Below are 15157 nucleotides of genomic sequence, written 5' to 3' on the forward strand. Positions count from 1 at the left end.
TATATTTATATACATATATATATGCTGAAAATGCCCCTCGGGGCACTACTTGAATAGGAATGATGCTATTCTAACCCCTCTTTCCTGGAACTCTGTGTGAGTTTTTCTGGTGATCAAACACTATGTTTGCTCCGGGCGCGCGCCCTTGGGTGTCTGGTGTCGGGTCTCAGCATGCACGGCGTTTTACACGGGGTTCCCGCAGCGTCTTCGACGCAGTACGAGAGAACTCTCGTAAGAGAACGTACTCGGTTACTAACGTAACGTAACCTCGGTTCTCTCTAGAAGAGGAACGAGTACTGCGTCTCTGTGCCGTGCCTGCATCACGCTCTGGTTCGCTTCGGCGATGAAAATCAGATTGTGACAGCCGTGCTCGGACATTTATCGGCCTAGGCCACGCCCGCGCGAATCGCCCTCATTGGGTCAAGCGTCATGGAGGCCTCGCATAGGCTGCTGCTTTTGCCGCTCCGCCTGAGGCTGTACGCTGCTGCAAAGCGTTTCACATTAATACAAAATTAAGGATACATTTTTTGGCTTCAATATCTCGAGAAATAATCTTTCCCGCAGCGTCTTCGACGCAGTACTCCTTCCTCTTCTAGAGAGAACCGAGGTTACGTTAGTAACCGAGTACGTTCTCTGAAGTTTATTTATTGTTTAATATACAACATTTGTACACTGAGCTTTATTTAAATAAACCGCGCACGGATCTCAGCCTGAGTCTCGGTTGCAATACGCCTTAACTCTCACTTTTGATCAAATTAGCTGAAATAAAGTATTGATTTCTTTCAAAAAAGAAATAAAAAAAAGAACGGTAGCCTAGTGTTTATTGTTACCAAATATTATAATAAATAAATGCTGTTCTTTTTTAACGTTTTATTCATCCCAATAATCCCCCCAAAAAAGGTGATGAGCATAAGAGACTTTTTTCAATAACATTAAAAATAGTAAAACTTTTGACCGATAGGGACAGCCTATAAATATATGGCCGTTTTTTTTTTTTTTTTTTACATCCGAGCTCCTGAGGAACTGGGAGATGTGAAGTGAAGTGAAGTGAACACTGCTCAGTGAACACTGCCTAGGGCGCCTGTAATACTGAACAGGCATCATCGATCGATCACACGCGTCATCGCTGACAGGCGGCTCAGTCGAGCGCAGACGCCATCGAGCGAGTCAAGATGGCGGATCCAAATGCAAAACAAACCGGGCAGAAAAGGTAAAATATATATTTCTTCAACAATTTGTCTTGTTTTTAAGAACTAAATCTCACGAATGCAGCTGCAACTATGTCCATAATGCAATATAGGCCTCTGTGTGATTAAAATAGATAGAAATAATCCAGATTTAAACAGACACACCCAACTTCATATTGATACTTATAATGGTGATGCCTGCATCTGTATTAACATGCATTATGAATAATCTAGAGGAAAAGACCAGCGGCGGGTTAATTTACATTTATTGTTATATTCATAATCAGGATAAATCGGAATGTTGGAGCCAAACATCTCAAAATAATGTATCTGGTCACGTGATGTTACAGGGATCTGCTATCATTCATACTGTACCATTTGTCAGATATTGTCAAAGATATTTATGAATTAAAGAGACCCACGACTCGTCGAACATTAAATAACCCTCTACTGGATAATATATCTCTCTGTGTCTCAGGAAATATTATTTGAGAAATATAAGACTGATGTGTTTGTCTGATATTCTCATGTTGACTCTTCCAGCGCAGACTCAGCTGGTGTTAGGAGAGCCTGAACACAGATCTAACACTGATATAATAAACACTGATATAATAAACACTGATATAATAAACACTGATATAATATGATATAATAAACACTGATATAATAAACACTGATATAATAAACACTGATATAATATGATATAATAAACACTGATATAATATGATATAATAAACACTGATATAATATGATATAATAAACACTGATATAATAAACACTGATATAATAAACACTGATATAATATGATATAATAAACACTGATATAATAAACACTGATATAATAAACACTGATATAATATGATATAATAAACACTGATATAATATGATATAATAAACACTGATATAATATGATATAATAAACACTGATATAATATGATATAATAAACACTGATATAATATGATATAATAAACACTGATATAATATGATATAATAAACACTGATATAATATGATATAATAAACACTGATATAATAAACAGTTATTGAGTTCCTAAAGCTCCTTGTTCCTGAAGAGACGCTGATAACGCTTCATCAATCTAGTGTCAGAAAACCGTATTTATCACTAAACTCTCACAGTTCTCCTATTGTCACTATAATAACTCCTGTTGTTACAGACACAAGTTATTATACAGCAGAATCATGTATTAAGACGGGGTTGCCAACTCTGGGACTTTGGCTGGAGTGACACTAAAATTTCAGTGCGCACACGGAGAACCTTTTTGTTAACTCTAATTTTAAAAATGTTAGTCCTTGTTTACTTAGTTGTAAACCCTGATTTATGCAACAACAACATCAACAAAAAACTAATAGAGTCCGTTCCTGCGTCCATCCGTTCCTGGCGTTAGTCCATTCCTGGCGTTAGTCCGTTCCTGGCGTTAGTCCCCGTCCGTTCCTGGCGTTAGTCCCCGTCCGTTCCTGGCGTTAGTCCGTTCCTGGCGTTAGTCCATTCCTGCGTTAGTCGGTTCCTGGCGTCAGTCCATTCCTGCGTTAGTCGGTTCCTGGCGTTAGTCCGTTCCTGCGTTAGTCCGTTCCTGGCGTTAGTCCGTTCCTGGCGTCAGTCCATTCCTGCGTTAGTCGGTTCCTGGCGTCAGTCCATTCCTGCGTTAGTCGGTTCCTGGCGTCAGTCCATTCCTGCGTTAGTCGGTTCCTGGCGTTAGTCCGTTCCTGCGTTAGTCCGTTCCTGGCGTTAGTCCGTTCCTGGCGTCAGTCCATTCCTGCGTTAGTCGGTTCCTGGCGTCAGTCCATTCCTGCGTTAGTCGGTTCCTGGCGTTAGTCCGTTCCTGCGTTAGTCCGTTCCTGCGTTAGTCCGTTCCTGTGTCCGTCCGTTCCTGCGTCCGTCCGTTCCTGCGTTAGTCCGTTCCTGCGTCTGTCCGTTCCTGCGTTAGTCCGTTCCTGGCGTCAGTCCGTTCCTGGCGTCAGTCCGTTCCTGCGTCAGTCCGTTCCTGGCGTTAGTCCGTTCCTGCGTCTGTCCGTTCCTGCATCCATCTGTTCCTGGCGTTAGTCCGTTCCTGCGTCTGTCCGTTCCTGCATCCATCTGTTCCTGCCGTTAGTCCCCGTCCGTTCCTGGCGTTAGTCCGTTCCTGGCGTTAGTCCGTTCCTGGCGTTAGTCCGTTCCTGCGTCTGTCCGTTCCTGCGTTAGTCGGTTCCTGGCGTCAGTCCATTCCTGCGTTAGTCGGTTCCTGGCGTCAGTCCATTCCTGCGTTAGTCGGTTCCTGGCGTCAGTCCGTTCCTGCGTTAGTCCGTTCCTGGCGTTAGTCCGTTCCTGGCGTCAGTCCATTCCTGCGTTAGTCGGTTCCTGGCGTCAGTCCATTCCTGCGTTAGTCGGTTCCTGGCGTTAGTCCGTTCCTGCGTTAGTCCGTTCCTGGCGTTAGTCCGTTCCTGGCGTCAGTCCATTCCTGCGTTAGTCGGTTCCTGGCGTCAGTCCATTCCTGCGTTAGTCGGTTCCTGGCGTTAGTCCGTTCCTGCGTTAGTCCGTTCCTGCGTTAGTCCGTTCCTGTGTCCGTCCGTTCCTGCGTCCGTCCGTTCCTGCGTTAGTCCGTTCCTGCGTCTGTCCGTTCCTGCGTTAGTCCATTCCTGGCGTCAGTCCGTTCCTGGCGTCAGTCCGTTCCTGCGTCAGTCCGTTCCTGGCGTTAGTCCGTTCCTGCGTCTGTCCGTTCCTGCATCCATCTGTTCCTGGCGTTAGTCCGTTCCTGCGTCTGTCCGTTCCTGCATCCATCTGTTCCTGGCGTTAGTCCCCGTCCGTTCCTGGCGTTAGTCCGTTCCTGGCGTTAGTCCGTTCCTGGCGTTAGTCCGTTCCTGCGTCTGTCCGTTCCTGCGTCTGTCCGTTCCTGCGTCTGTCCGTTCCTGCATCCATCTGTTCGTGGCGTTAGTCCCCGTCCGTTCCTGGTGTTAGTCCGTTCCTGCGTCCATCTGTTCCTGGCGTTAGTCCGTTCCTGGCGTTAGTCCGTTCCTGGCGTCAGTCCGTTCTTGGCGTTAGTCCGTTCCTGCGTTAGTCCGTTCCTGGCGTTAGTCCGTTCCTGCGTCTGTCCGTTCCTGCATCCATCTGTTCCTGGCGTTAATCCCCGTCCGTTCCTGGCGTTAGTCCGTTCCTGCGTTAGTCCGTTCCTGGCGTTAGTCCCCGTCCGTTCCTGGCGTTAGTCCGTTCCTGCGTCTGTCCGTTCCTGCGTCTGTCCGTTCCTGGCGTTAGTCCGTTCCTGCGTTAGTCCGTTCCTGGCGTTAGTCCGTTCCTGTGTCTGTCCGTTCCTGCGTTAGTCCGTTCCTGCGTTAGTCCGTTCCTGGCGTTAGTCCGTTCCTGCGTTAGTCCGTTCCTGGCGTTAGTCCGTTCCTGTGTCTGTCCGTTCCTGCATCCATCTGTTCCTGGCGTTAGTCCCCGTCCGTTCCTGGCGTTAGTCCGTTCCTGCGTTAGTCCGTTCCTGGCATTAGTCCGTTCCTGGCGTTAGTCCGTTCCTGCGTCTGTCCGTTCCTGCGTCTGTCCGTTCCTGCGTCTGTCCGTTCCTGCGTTAGTCCGTTCCTGGCGTTAGTCCGTTCCTGCGTCTGTCCGTTCCTGCATCCATCTGTTCCTGGCGTTAGTCCCCGTCCGTTCCTGGCGTTAGTCCGTTCCTGCGTCTGTCCGTTCCTGCGTCGGTCCGTTCCTGCTTTAGTCCGTTCCTGGTGTCAGTCCTTTCCTGCTTGAGTCCGTTCCTGGCGTCAGTCCATTCCTGCGTCAGTCCGTTCCTGGCGTCAGTCCATTCCTGCTTTAGTCCGTTCCTGGTGTCAGTCCGTTCCTACCGTTCAGTCCATTCCTGCGTTAGTCCGTTCCTGCGTTAGTCCGTTCCTGGCGTCAGTCCATTCCTGCGTCAGTCCGTTCCTGGCGTCAGTCCATTCCTGCTTCAGTCCGTTCCTGGTGTCAGTCCGTTGCTGAGTCCGTCCGTTCCTGCGTCAGTCCGTTCCTGGCGTTAGTCTGTTCTGACGTCAGTCCGTTCCTGCGTCAGTCCGTTCCTGCGTCAGTCCGTTCCTGCGTCAGTCTGTTCTGGCGTTAGTCCGTTACTGCGTAAGTCCGTTCCTGGCGTCAGTCTGTTCTGGCGTCAGTCTGTTCTGGCGTCAGTCTGTTCTGGCGTCAGTCTGTTCTGGCGTCAGTCTGTTCTGGCGTCAGTCTGTTCTGGCGTCAGTCTGTTCTGGCGTCAGTCTGTTCTGGCGTCAGTCCGTTCCTGGCGTCAGTCTGTTCTGGCATTAGTCCGTTCCTGCGTCAGTCTGTTCTGGCGTCAGTCTGTTCTGGCGTCAGTTCGTTCCTGGCGTCAATCCGTTCCTGCGTCAGTCCGTTCCTGCGTCCGTCCGTTCCTGCGTCAGTCCGTTGCTGCGTCAGTCTGTTCTGGCGTTAGTCCGTTACTGCGTAAGTCCGTTCCTTGCGTCAGTCTGTTCTGGCGTCAGTCTGTTCTGGCGTCAGTCTGTTCTGGTGTCAGTCTGTTCTGGCGTCAGTCTGTTCTGGCGTTAGTCCGTTCCTGCGTCAGTCTGTTCTGGCGTCAGTCTGTTCTGGCGTCAGTCTGTTCTGGCATCAGTCTGTTCTGGCGTCAGTCTGTTCTGGCGTCAGTCTGTTCTGGCGTCAGTCCGTTCCTGGCGTCAGTCTGTTCTGGCGCTAGTCCGTTCCTGCGTCAGTCTCTTCTGGCGTCAGTCCGTTCCTGCGTCAGTCTGTTCTGGCGTTAGTCCGTTCATGGCGTAAGTCCGTTCCTGCCGTCAGTCTGTTCTGGCGTTAGTCCGTTCATGGCGTAAGTCCGTTCCTGCCGTCAGTTCGTTCCTGGCGTCAATCCGTTCCTGGCGTAAGTCCGTTCCTGCCGTCAGTTCGTTCCTGCGTCAGTCCATTCCTGCGTCAGTCTGTTCCTGGCGTTAATCCGTTCCTGGCATCAGTCTGTTCCTGGCGTCAGTCTGTTCTGGCGTCAGTCCATTACTGCGTCAGTCCGTTCCTGCGTCAGTCTGTTCCTGCGTCAGTCCGTTCCTGGCGGTAGTCCGTTTCTGGCGTCAGTCTGTTCTGGCGTTAGTCCGTTCCTGCGTCAGTCCGTTCCTGCGTCAGTCCGTTCCTGCGTCAGTCCGTTCCTGCGTCAGTCCGTTCCTGCGTCAGTCCGTTCCTGCGTCAGTCCGTTCCTGGCGTTAGTCCGTTTCTGGCGTCAGTCTGTTCCTGGCGTTAGTCCGTTCCTGCGTCAGTCCGTTTCTGCGTCAGTCTGTTCTAGGGCTGAACGATATTCTGTTTTAACATCGACATCGCGATATGCGAGTGAGCGATAGTCACATCGCCGGAACATGCGATGTGAAGGGTAGTAGCACAGTAGCACCAGCGGGAGATATTACATGCTCTTCATGAGGCACGCGCGCGGCGGTCTCTTGCTCTCTCTCCCTATCTGTCGTGCACAGGCTGCGTGGTTTGGAGCACAGTCTCTGTCTCGCGGGCGCGCTCGCTCTAGTTTCCGGAGATTTTAACTAATTCGCGGGCATCAGCCGCTATCAATATGCGAGAGACTCCCGTAACTTCCGGAACTGTATTTCTATACTGAAATAATATCACCATTATAATTATTGATTTTTCATATTTTGGTGCCCCCTCAGCTCTTGGTGCCCTACGCACAGCGCGTGATGCACGTGGTGGGAGCGACGGCGCAGGCGGTATGGTGTAAAGCTGCTGTTTAAATGCATTCTGCTTTTCTGTTTACAGAAATGTTCTAATTTTGGGATAAAATATTAAGTGACCTTTTTGTCACTTGTAATGAAGCTTGCTTATTAGTGAAATTATTAATATCATGGAATGGTAATTATTGACCTTAGCCTGGAGTTATGGCTCTCAATATCGCAATATATATCGTTGGGGAAAAAAAATATCGCAATGCAAAGTCTGTTCTGGCGTTAGTCTTGTTTAACACTGAAAAGGTTCGCTCAGCATCCACATTTGAGTGTGGCAGGCTCAACACAATCTGGGCCAGCTTTGATAATTTGGGGAAGTTTAAAATGCCACTTGCCTGATTTGCCAAAACGTCATTTGTACCATGAGCCTATTTTTATTGAGCAATTAGCTAGCCCACATAATGCTCGTCAGACAACGTTTGCAACTATAGTTGAAGTCTGTACTCTCTGCACACAGACTGATTCGGCAAGGCTACGTCTGTAGTGACAAGGCACAACAGAGGCATTTATTATCTGCTCACCTTGATTGTCATCCAACCTTTCAAACGCGCATCAGCGACTCCGAACCTATGCTCCGAACTCTCTCTGAACGCCTCACACGCAACTAACGTATCAGGAGCAAGGGTTTCAGCGAATCAGCGACCAGAGAATACTGCAGTGAGAACGTTATGCAGGTGTTACAGCTGTGGGCCTTAAACTCCTCTCCTGTCACAGGGCTCAACATAAAAAAAAATCCCCCCTGGCCCCCGGGGCCAGTAGATCAGAGTTTTGCTGGCCCCTTCTATATTTTTACTGGCCCTGAAAGAAATATAAGGAAAAGCATGGGAAACCATTTCTGGCATATCACTATCAGAATGGGTGCTGAACATAATAAAACGAGGTTACTCGCTGCAGTTCGCTCGCAGACTGCCGCACAGGGGCGGACTGAGACCAAAAAGTGGCCCTGGACTTTCTGACCCACAGCAGCCCACCACATCCCACATCATAACACATTGGCTCATTAATGTGCAGAATAATTTTTAACACTACTTATAGCATAAAAATATTACACAATACAAAAATAAATGCTATTTAAACATTTATTTTAAATAACACAACACATATTAGATCATATTTGTAAAACAAAGGGAAACAAACAGAAGAACATTAAGACACACAACAATATTAATATAAAACTATCAAGACATTAACATTTTGCATTAACATGAATCCTCATGGCATAGGCTACTATTGGCTATCATGTGATATTAAACTTGCTTCTTTTCTTCCAGCTTTTCATCCATAGACAATTATGTGTAATTATCAGCTCAGATAAATTTGCAGTAACGGATCAATATCTCTCTCTCTCTCTCTCTCGCTGTAAAATTAAACGTGAAAGGGGGCGTGTTTCAAGACACTCAATGGAGTAGACCAAACTAATTAACAGGGAGGGAGGGCAATACACTCACATGCACACAAAACACACTCCTTGTCGGACGCGCCCGCGCGATCGATTCACTCATCCATTTGCGTAGAAAATAAATGTAATATTATGATTTACGTCATTTTTAAAATATATTCGTGTAGCCTTCCGAGTGGGCCGGCCCACATTGGCCAGTCCGCCCCTACGGTGAAAAGCAAGTATCACATCTACTTGGCGCCGAAATAGCGAAACTGCTGGGAAAAGGGGCTATAAAGACCGTTCCTCTAACGCAGAGCGAGTCGGGCTTTTACAGACGCTACTTTCTCGTCCCCAAAAAGGCTGGTGGTCTCAGACTCATCCTAGACCTCAGACGTTTGAACAAGCGCTTATGAAATGCTCGTTCAAATTGCTGACAACCAATCCTCGCGCAAATTCGCCCGTGAGATTGCATGGTTTATCTCAGTGGATCTGATAGACGCTTACTTTCAGATACAGATAGCATCCCGTCACAGGCCATATTCGCCTCCGAGGGTTGAGCTTATAAGCACAATGTCCTGACGTTCGGTCTGTCCTAGCACCTCGCAGGCTCGCACGTTCACGAAGTGCATGGACACGGCGCTCGCCCGCCCCCCCCAACAACGGAGTATGCGAATACTGAACTACCTCGACGATTGGCTGATTTTACCTCAATCGGAGGCAGAGCTTATAATTCACAGCCGGAATATTAAATAACCTGAAGTAGGGCTGGGCGATAAAACGATAACGATAATTATCGCGATATAATTTTTCTCGATAAAACGATATCAAGAGTTCGATAAATGTTCGATAATGTTTTTGCGCCAAAAGCGGAACGAATCTCATTTGAACCGCGCGCGTCACACGGACCGTTTATCCGCTCGGCTCAAAGTCCAAACGGCAGCGCAGCGCGAGTTCACTAGAGCAGACGCGTTTACTCTGATCGGTCTCGGTCACGAGATCCAGAAGCGCTTGAATTCAGCGAAGAACACAAATGTCTCAGTGATTTAAACCAGTTTAAAGGCAGATGAAACCGCGCTGACGAACATGAGAAACACTGTGCGCAACGATACAGTCAGAAGCTTCTCCGTCGACACATTCCCATCATTTACCACGGATTTAACGTTACGGTTACGTTAACCTAGTAATATTAACTGCACCATGAAATGTGCGTGGGATATAGCCTATATATATTGAATTGTATAATATTATTAATGTAGACAATGTATTAAAGGACTAATGTAATATAATTACAGTTTTTAATAATGTATTTAGGCTACTGGTTTTCATAAATACCATAGAAACCATAAAGTTACATTTTATCTGTGGTTATCATGATCTAAATGCATGATGCTGGATGACCAATGGTTAATTTAAATAAAACTAAAGAATATTACATTTTACCAAATAAAAATAATGTTGTTACTTTTTTTAACAGATGTTACTGTTTTTGTTAATGAACATAAATTCTATATAGTTAAATCTGCATCCTAACTCAAGCTAATACTACTGAAATAAAGATATTTATTTTGTTAAGGAAAAATGACAAATGTTTGAATGTTCTACCTCGGATTTGTGAATGTTCACCTGTTTGGCAAGTGTTTGTCATGATATGTTCTGACAATAAAGAGTAGTTTAAAAACACAACGCTCTGGTTTCTACAGCTTTCACTTTGGAGTAAAAATCTGTCTTTTAACTTGAAATAAATAAAGATTTGACATTTATCGATAATTATCGATATCGACTGATATAAAAACAAATATCGTGATATTTTTTTTTGGCCATATCGCCCAGCCCTAACCTGAAGTAACATTGACACTCTTCGCGCCACTGTGTGTGACGAATTGCTGTTTGTTTTGCTGATGGCCAGTCACTGGCCAATCAACTAGCCCGACATACTCTTTTACTGGCCCCGGGCCATCGGGCCATTGCTTATGTCGAGCCCTGTGTCATTAATACGCTGTGGTCTAGTCAAGTCATCAACAGAAAATGTACGGATTGAGAGGGGAGAAAATGGATTTTGGCGTGACATTTCTTGCGTGTGCGTGAGAGCGTGAATGTCATTTCAGATGCGTGAGAGTTGGCAACCCTGATTAAGATGATTGACATGTTGAAAGTGTTTTGATTCTTCCTTCATAAAGATCATCAGTCTGATGTTTCAATTCTGTTTTCAGTGTGAAGATCTTAGCAGGAGCCGTAGTGTGTGTGGAGAGTGACATCAGAGGAGACGTGACCATCGGTGAGTGTGTGTGTGTGTGTCGTCTGCATAGCTGTGGTAAGCAATTTGGTTCTTTCTCATTATTTGGCTCATTGGGAGCATGTACAGGTTGAATAGGAGTGGCGCAAGTATTGAGCCTAGGGCTGGGACGGTTACCGCATTACCGCAATACGGCGGTCACGTGACGCCTACCGCGGGTCTGAGCTCATCACCGTCATCACCGCAAAAATAAATAAATAAACATTGGCCTGCTCATGTGTGCACGTTGTGTCTTATGACATGGTTTATGTCTAATGACATTGTGTCTTACATGGATTCAAGGTTTTCTAAACAAAACTTATCAAACGATGGAGAAAATCTGACCTTTCAAGAGTTGGGAACGCAATGTTTCATGACGCATAATATTCCATTCTAGAGATGTGCGGAGTTGGTGCGCACCAACGTTTTTTGACCAATTTTCAAAACCGCACCCGCCCACCATCCGCGGATTGTTTTAAGGTCTATGGGCAAAGCAAGGCGCTGCTGCCGCGAGCCGCGAGGCTAGAAAGCTCCTGGCTGTTCTAGAAAGGATCTGATCCAATGCAGCAAAGATATTTAACGGCTAAAGTCCGCAGTACAGCCTATTGGCTCTGTTGTATCCCCAGAATTCTGATCGGCGCACAGGGACAAAAATAAATAAATATTTTCACAGAGTAAAGTCTTCTCTACCAAATGTAATGCAAAAGATTGCACGGGCGCCTCCGCGTCCTGAATATATGTCTGCTATATTTGCTTCTTATTTATTAATTCCAGGCAATTGGTTGATGAAACTTTAAAGATTAAGATACAATACAAAACGAAATTTAATTTAAAGAAATGCTTTTTACAAAACAAAACTTAATAAAGTGGTCAAAATCATCTCTGACCCATCTTATGATGCGGTTCACTTTTCATATACCGGTAATCAACATAGATTAAATTAAAATAATCAGGGGTCAGGGGTTAAAGCGGTTTACCGCTATACCGTGGGAATTTCTTGCTTTTCAACCGCGGTAAGAAAAAATCCATACCGTCCCAGCCCTAATTGAGCCTTGAGGAACTCCGCATGTCATGGATGTCCACTCAGACTTATGGTCTCCTATACTCACATAATAACCTCTCGCTTCTAAGTATGACCTGAACCATTTTAGGACTATCCCAGAAAGCCCAGCCCAGTTTTCCAGCCTGTCCAGAAGTATGTTGTGATCGACAGTGTCAAAAGCGGCACTGAGGTCGAGTAGTACCAGCACTGATAATTTGCCTGTATCAGTATTTAAGCGAATATCGTTAATTATCTTTATGAGCGCTGTCTCTGTGCTGTGATGCGATCAGAAACCAGATTGAAAATTGTCAAAGTATCCGTTTGAGCTTAAGAATTTGTTCAGCTGATTGAAGACAACTTATTCAATGATCTTGCCAATGAAAGGAAGATTTGAGATCGGTCTATAGTTGCTTAATATAGTCTTATCCAGATTGCTCTTTTTCAGGAGGGGTTTGACAACTGCAGTTTTCAGGGAGTTTAGAAAACTTCCAGAGAGAAGTGAGGCATTTACCACTTCTAGGAGATCTGCTTCTAAGCTGTTTAACACACTTTTGAAGAAAGATGTGGGAAGAACGTCAAGGGCGCAAGTTGATGTTTTAAGGTGTTAATTCTATAAGAATTAGGAATTAATTATATTTTGTGCGTTTGAATATATGTGTGCAGGTTTGTAATTCCCTACAAACCAACCCTTAAACTACTTGTCTGGCCTTAACATTTTTAGACAGAATTTTATCACTTCGGGGGAGATACACAAAACCGAGATTATCCCGACAACGCTTTATCTGTAGAGTGGTACAGGCAGGGTTCCCGCGGGGTCTTAAAAAGTCTAAAATTCTGAACTTTAAATTTAAGGCCTTAAAACGTCTTAAAAATGGTCAGATTTTCATCCGAGGTCTTAAATTTAATTTAGTCAGGTCTTAAAAAGGTTTTACCCTCGTTCATTTCCTGAAATGCTGGCCACAGAAAGTTATTACAAAGTAGCAAAAAAGTATCGAGTCGTAGCCTTCAAAGCGGAGCTGTAGCAGGGGTCTCCGACACGGCGCTCGCGGGCTCCAGCAGCTCGTGCCCTGATTGGCGGTAGCTCGCCAAGAGGCCGTTCACATATTGCGTCTTTTGCGCGCTCAAGTTCGTTATTTCAAATTTAGGCGCGCGCCAAGCGCACTCATATTAGAAGCAATGCGGCCGTTTTTTCCAGGCGGAGCGAGATAAAAAAAAAAAAAAACTCAACTTTTCAGAATTCTGCAAGCGCACCACAGGTCATGTGACAAGAACCAACCAATCCGCTTCACCCTTTCCGTAACAACATTGAAAGTTCAGTCAACATGAAGGATGGGGTTAGGGTTAGTTGCACCCAAACACTGCAGGTGTCTTTCTCTTCTCCGTAAATAAATAATGGCTACAGCAAGCGTTTATCAGTGGTGGAAATCCATTAGCTATCTACTAAAACTTCTTTGTTGTTCTGGAGAGCGCAGTGCATGGTTGCATAGCAACGACAGAGGCAACGGGAAAATCGGACCAAATCTTACTATTAATAATAAAAGATAAGCTAATGTGCATTGTAAATGTCAGTCATTTATCTTTTTTTTGACACATTAATTCTATAAAAGATTATTTAAAGGCTGAAATACGTGAGGTTTATCTTTTTATAAAACCTTTTTTGTCAACTTTATTTGAACTTAGTAGATAACATTGCAAGACACTCTTAAAATCTAGCCATAATTTTTTATGTTATTATTTTAATGTTTATGTAAACAAAAAGTGCATATTGATGCTAATTGTATTTGTTATTTGCTGGGTAATGCGTCATGTAGGTCTTAAATTTGAATCTTTATGGTCTTAAAATGTCTTAAAAAGGTCTTAAATTTGACTTACTGAAACCTGCAAGAACCCTGTACAGGGATCCTCCATAGGGAGAGGCTAGTTGGCACTTCAGCGCTGCGCTGTCATCGGGTCCAGGCGAAGGTCCTTCCTCAGATCTGGATACGGCCTGGATCCGGCAGGCTGCGGGAAAACCTCGGGATAAACAAAGACACTAAAATTAGCGTAGATGCCATTCTTCTTATGATGTAACGAGTACATCAGGATTTAAGGGAAGTGTTCCCAGTTCCGGCTGACCTAAGGTACTTAAGGAAGTAGAGACTGTCTTAAAAAACCTCCCTAACATCAAAGCAAGTGGTAAGGATGGCGTGACATATGAAACTCAAACCATACAGTCATGTCAGATTTTAACAACTGTCAAGTCACCTTTATTTATATACTGCTTTTTACAATACAGAGTGTATCAAAGCAGCTTCACAGTGATAACATGAAAATAATACAACAAAGTTTGTTTCTAGAAGAAAATTGCATCATCGTCCACCTTAAGGCAGATAATAATATTGTTGAATATTAAATGTCCCCAACTAAGCAAGCCAGAAGGCAAGGCAACAGCGGCAAGGAACCAAAACTCCATCAGTGACAGAATGGAGAAAAAACCCTTGGGAGAAACCAGGCTCAGTCGCTCAGGTCTCCTCTGGCCAACGAGCGAACAGTGTGTGATTATGATTCGGCAGCATTACAGGTCAGATTGGTTCCATCTGGTTGGAGGTCGGAGTCATCACGCCGGCTGGCACTTCAGGGATCCATCATGGGTGAGTCCAGGTGCAGGTCCACCATCTGATCTGTAGGGCCCTATGATTTCCGCGATCGCGGAAACGCGGACGGAATCGCGGAATTGGCCAATTAACGCGGAATCTAGTGTTAACGCGGAATTTTGCAGAATTTACATATTTGGAATGAAATTCTGTAGTACCGGTACCCACCGTACCCACTAATAGGTGGGAGTGAGCAGTGAGATCTGGTTTCTGATGGGTGAGGAGTGAGTTCTGGTTTCTGATGGGTGAGGACTGAGATCTGGTTTCTGATGGGTGAGGAGTGAGATCTGGTTTCTGATGGGTGAGGACTGAGATCTGGTTTCTGATGGGTGAGGAATGAGATCTGGTTTCTGATGGGTGAGGACTGAGATCTGGTTTCTGATGGGTGAGGAGTGAGATCTGGTTTCTGATGGGTGAGGACTGAGATCTGGTTTCTATTGGGTGAGGACTGAGATCTGGTTTCTGATGGGTGAGGAGTGAGATCTGGTTTCTGATGGGTGAGGAGTGAGATCTGGTTTCTGATGGGTGAGGACTGAGATCTGGTTTCTGATGGGTGAGGAGTGAGTTCTGGTTTCTGATGGGTGAGGACTGAGATCTGGTTTCTGATGGGTGAGGAGTGAGATCTGGTTTCTGATGGGTGAGGAGTGAGATCTGGTTTCTGATGGGTGAGGACTGAGATCTGGTTTCTGATGGGTGAGGAGTGAGATCTGGTTTCTGATGGGTGAGGACTGAGATCTGGTTTCTGATGGGTGAGGAGTGAGATCTGGTTTCTGATGGGTGAGGACTGAGATCTGGTTTCTGATGGGTGAGGACTGAGATCTGGTTTCTGATGGGTGAGGACTGAGATCTGGTTTCTATTGGGTGAGGACTGAGATCTGGTTTCTGATGTGTGAGGACTGAGATCTGGTTTCTATTGGGTGAGGAGTGAGATCTGGTT

At 45.6% G+C, this 15157-nt stretch overlaps 1 protein-coding gene across 2 annotated transcripts in view; it reads left to right on the top strand.

Annotated features, from left to right (window-relative positions):
• Positions 1-1003: 1003 nt before the first annotated feature.
• The window catches only part of dctn6 (dynactin subunit 6), a 52146-nt gene continuing 37992 nt past the window's right edge, over positions 1004-15157 (top strand). The window contains exons 1-2 of one of the 2 annotated variants that reach the window (XM_079600684.1): positions 1004-1210; positions 10484-10548. In XM_079600684.1, coding sequence (XP_079456810.1) covers positions 1173-1210; positions 10484-10548 — 103 coding nt within the window. In that variant the 5' untranslated portion in view covers positions 1004-1172. The remainder of the gene's footprint in view (positions 1211-10483; positions 10549-15157) is intronic. The other variant, XM_079600683.1, reaches the window with a different exon arrangement.

Source organism: Phoxinus phoxinus (genome assembly GCF_949152265.1).
Source record: "Phoxinus phoxinus genome assembly, chromosome: 2".
NCBI classification, from domain to species: Eukaryota; Metazoa; Chordata; class Actinopteri; order Cypriniformes; family Leuciscidae; genus Phoxinus; species Phoxinus phoxinus.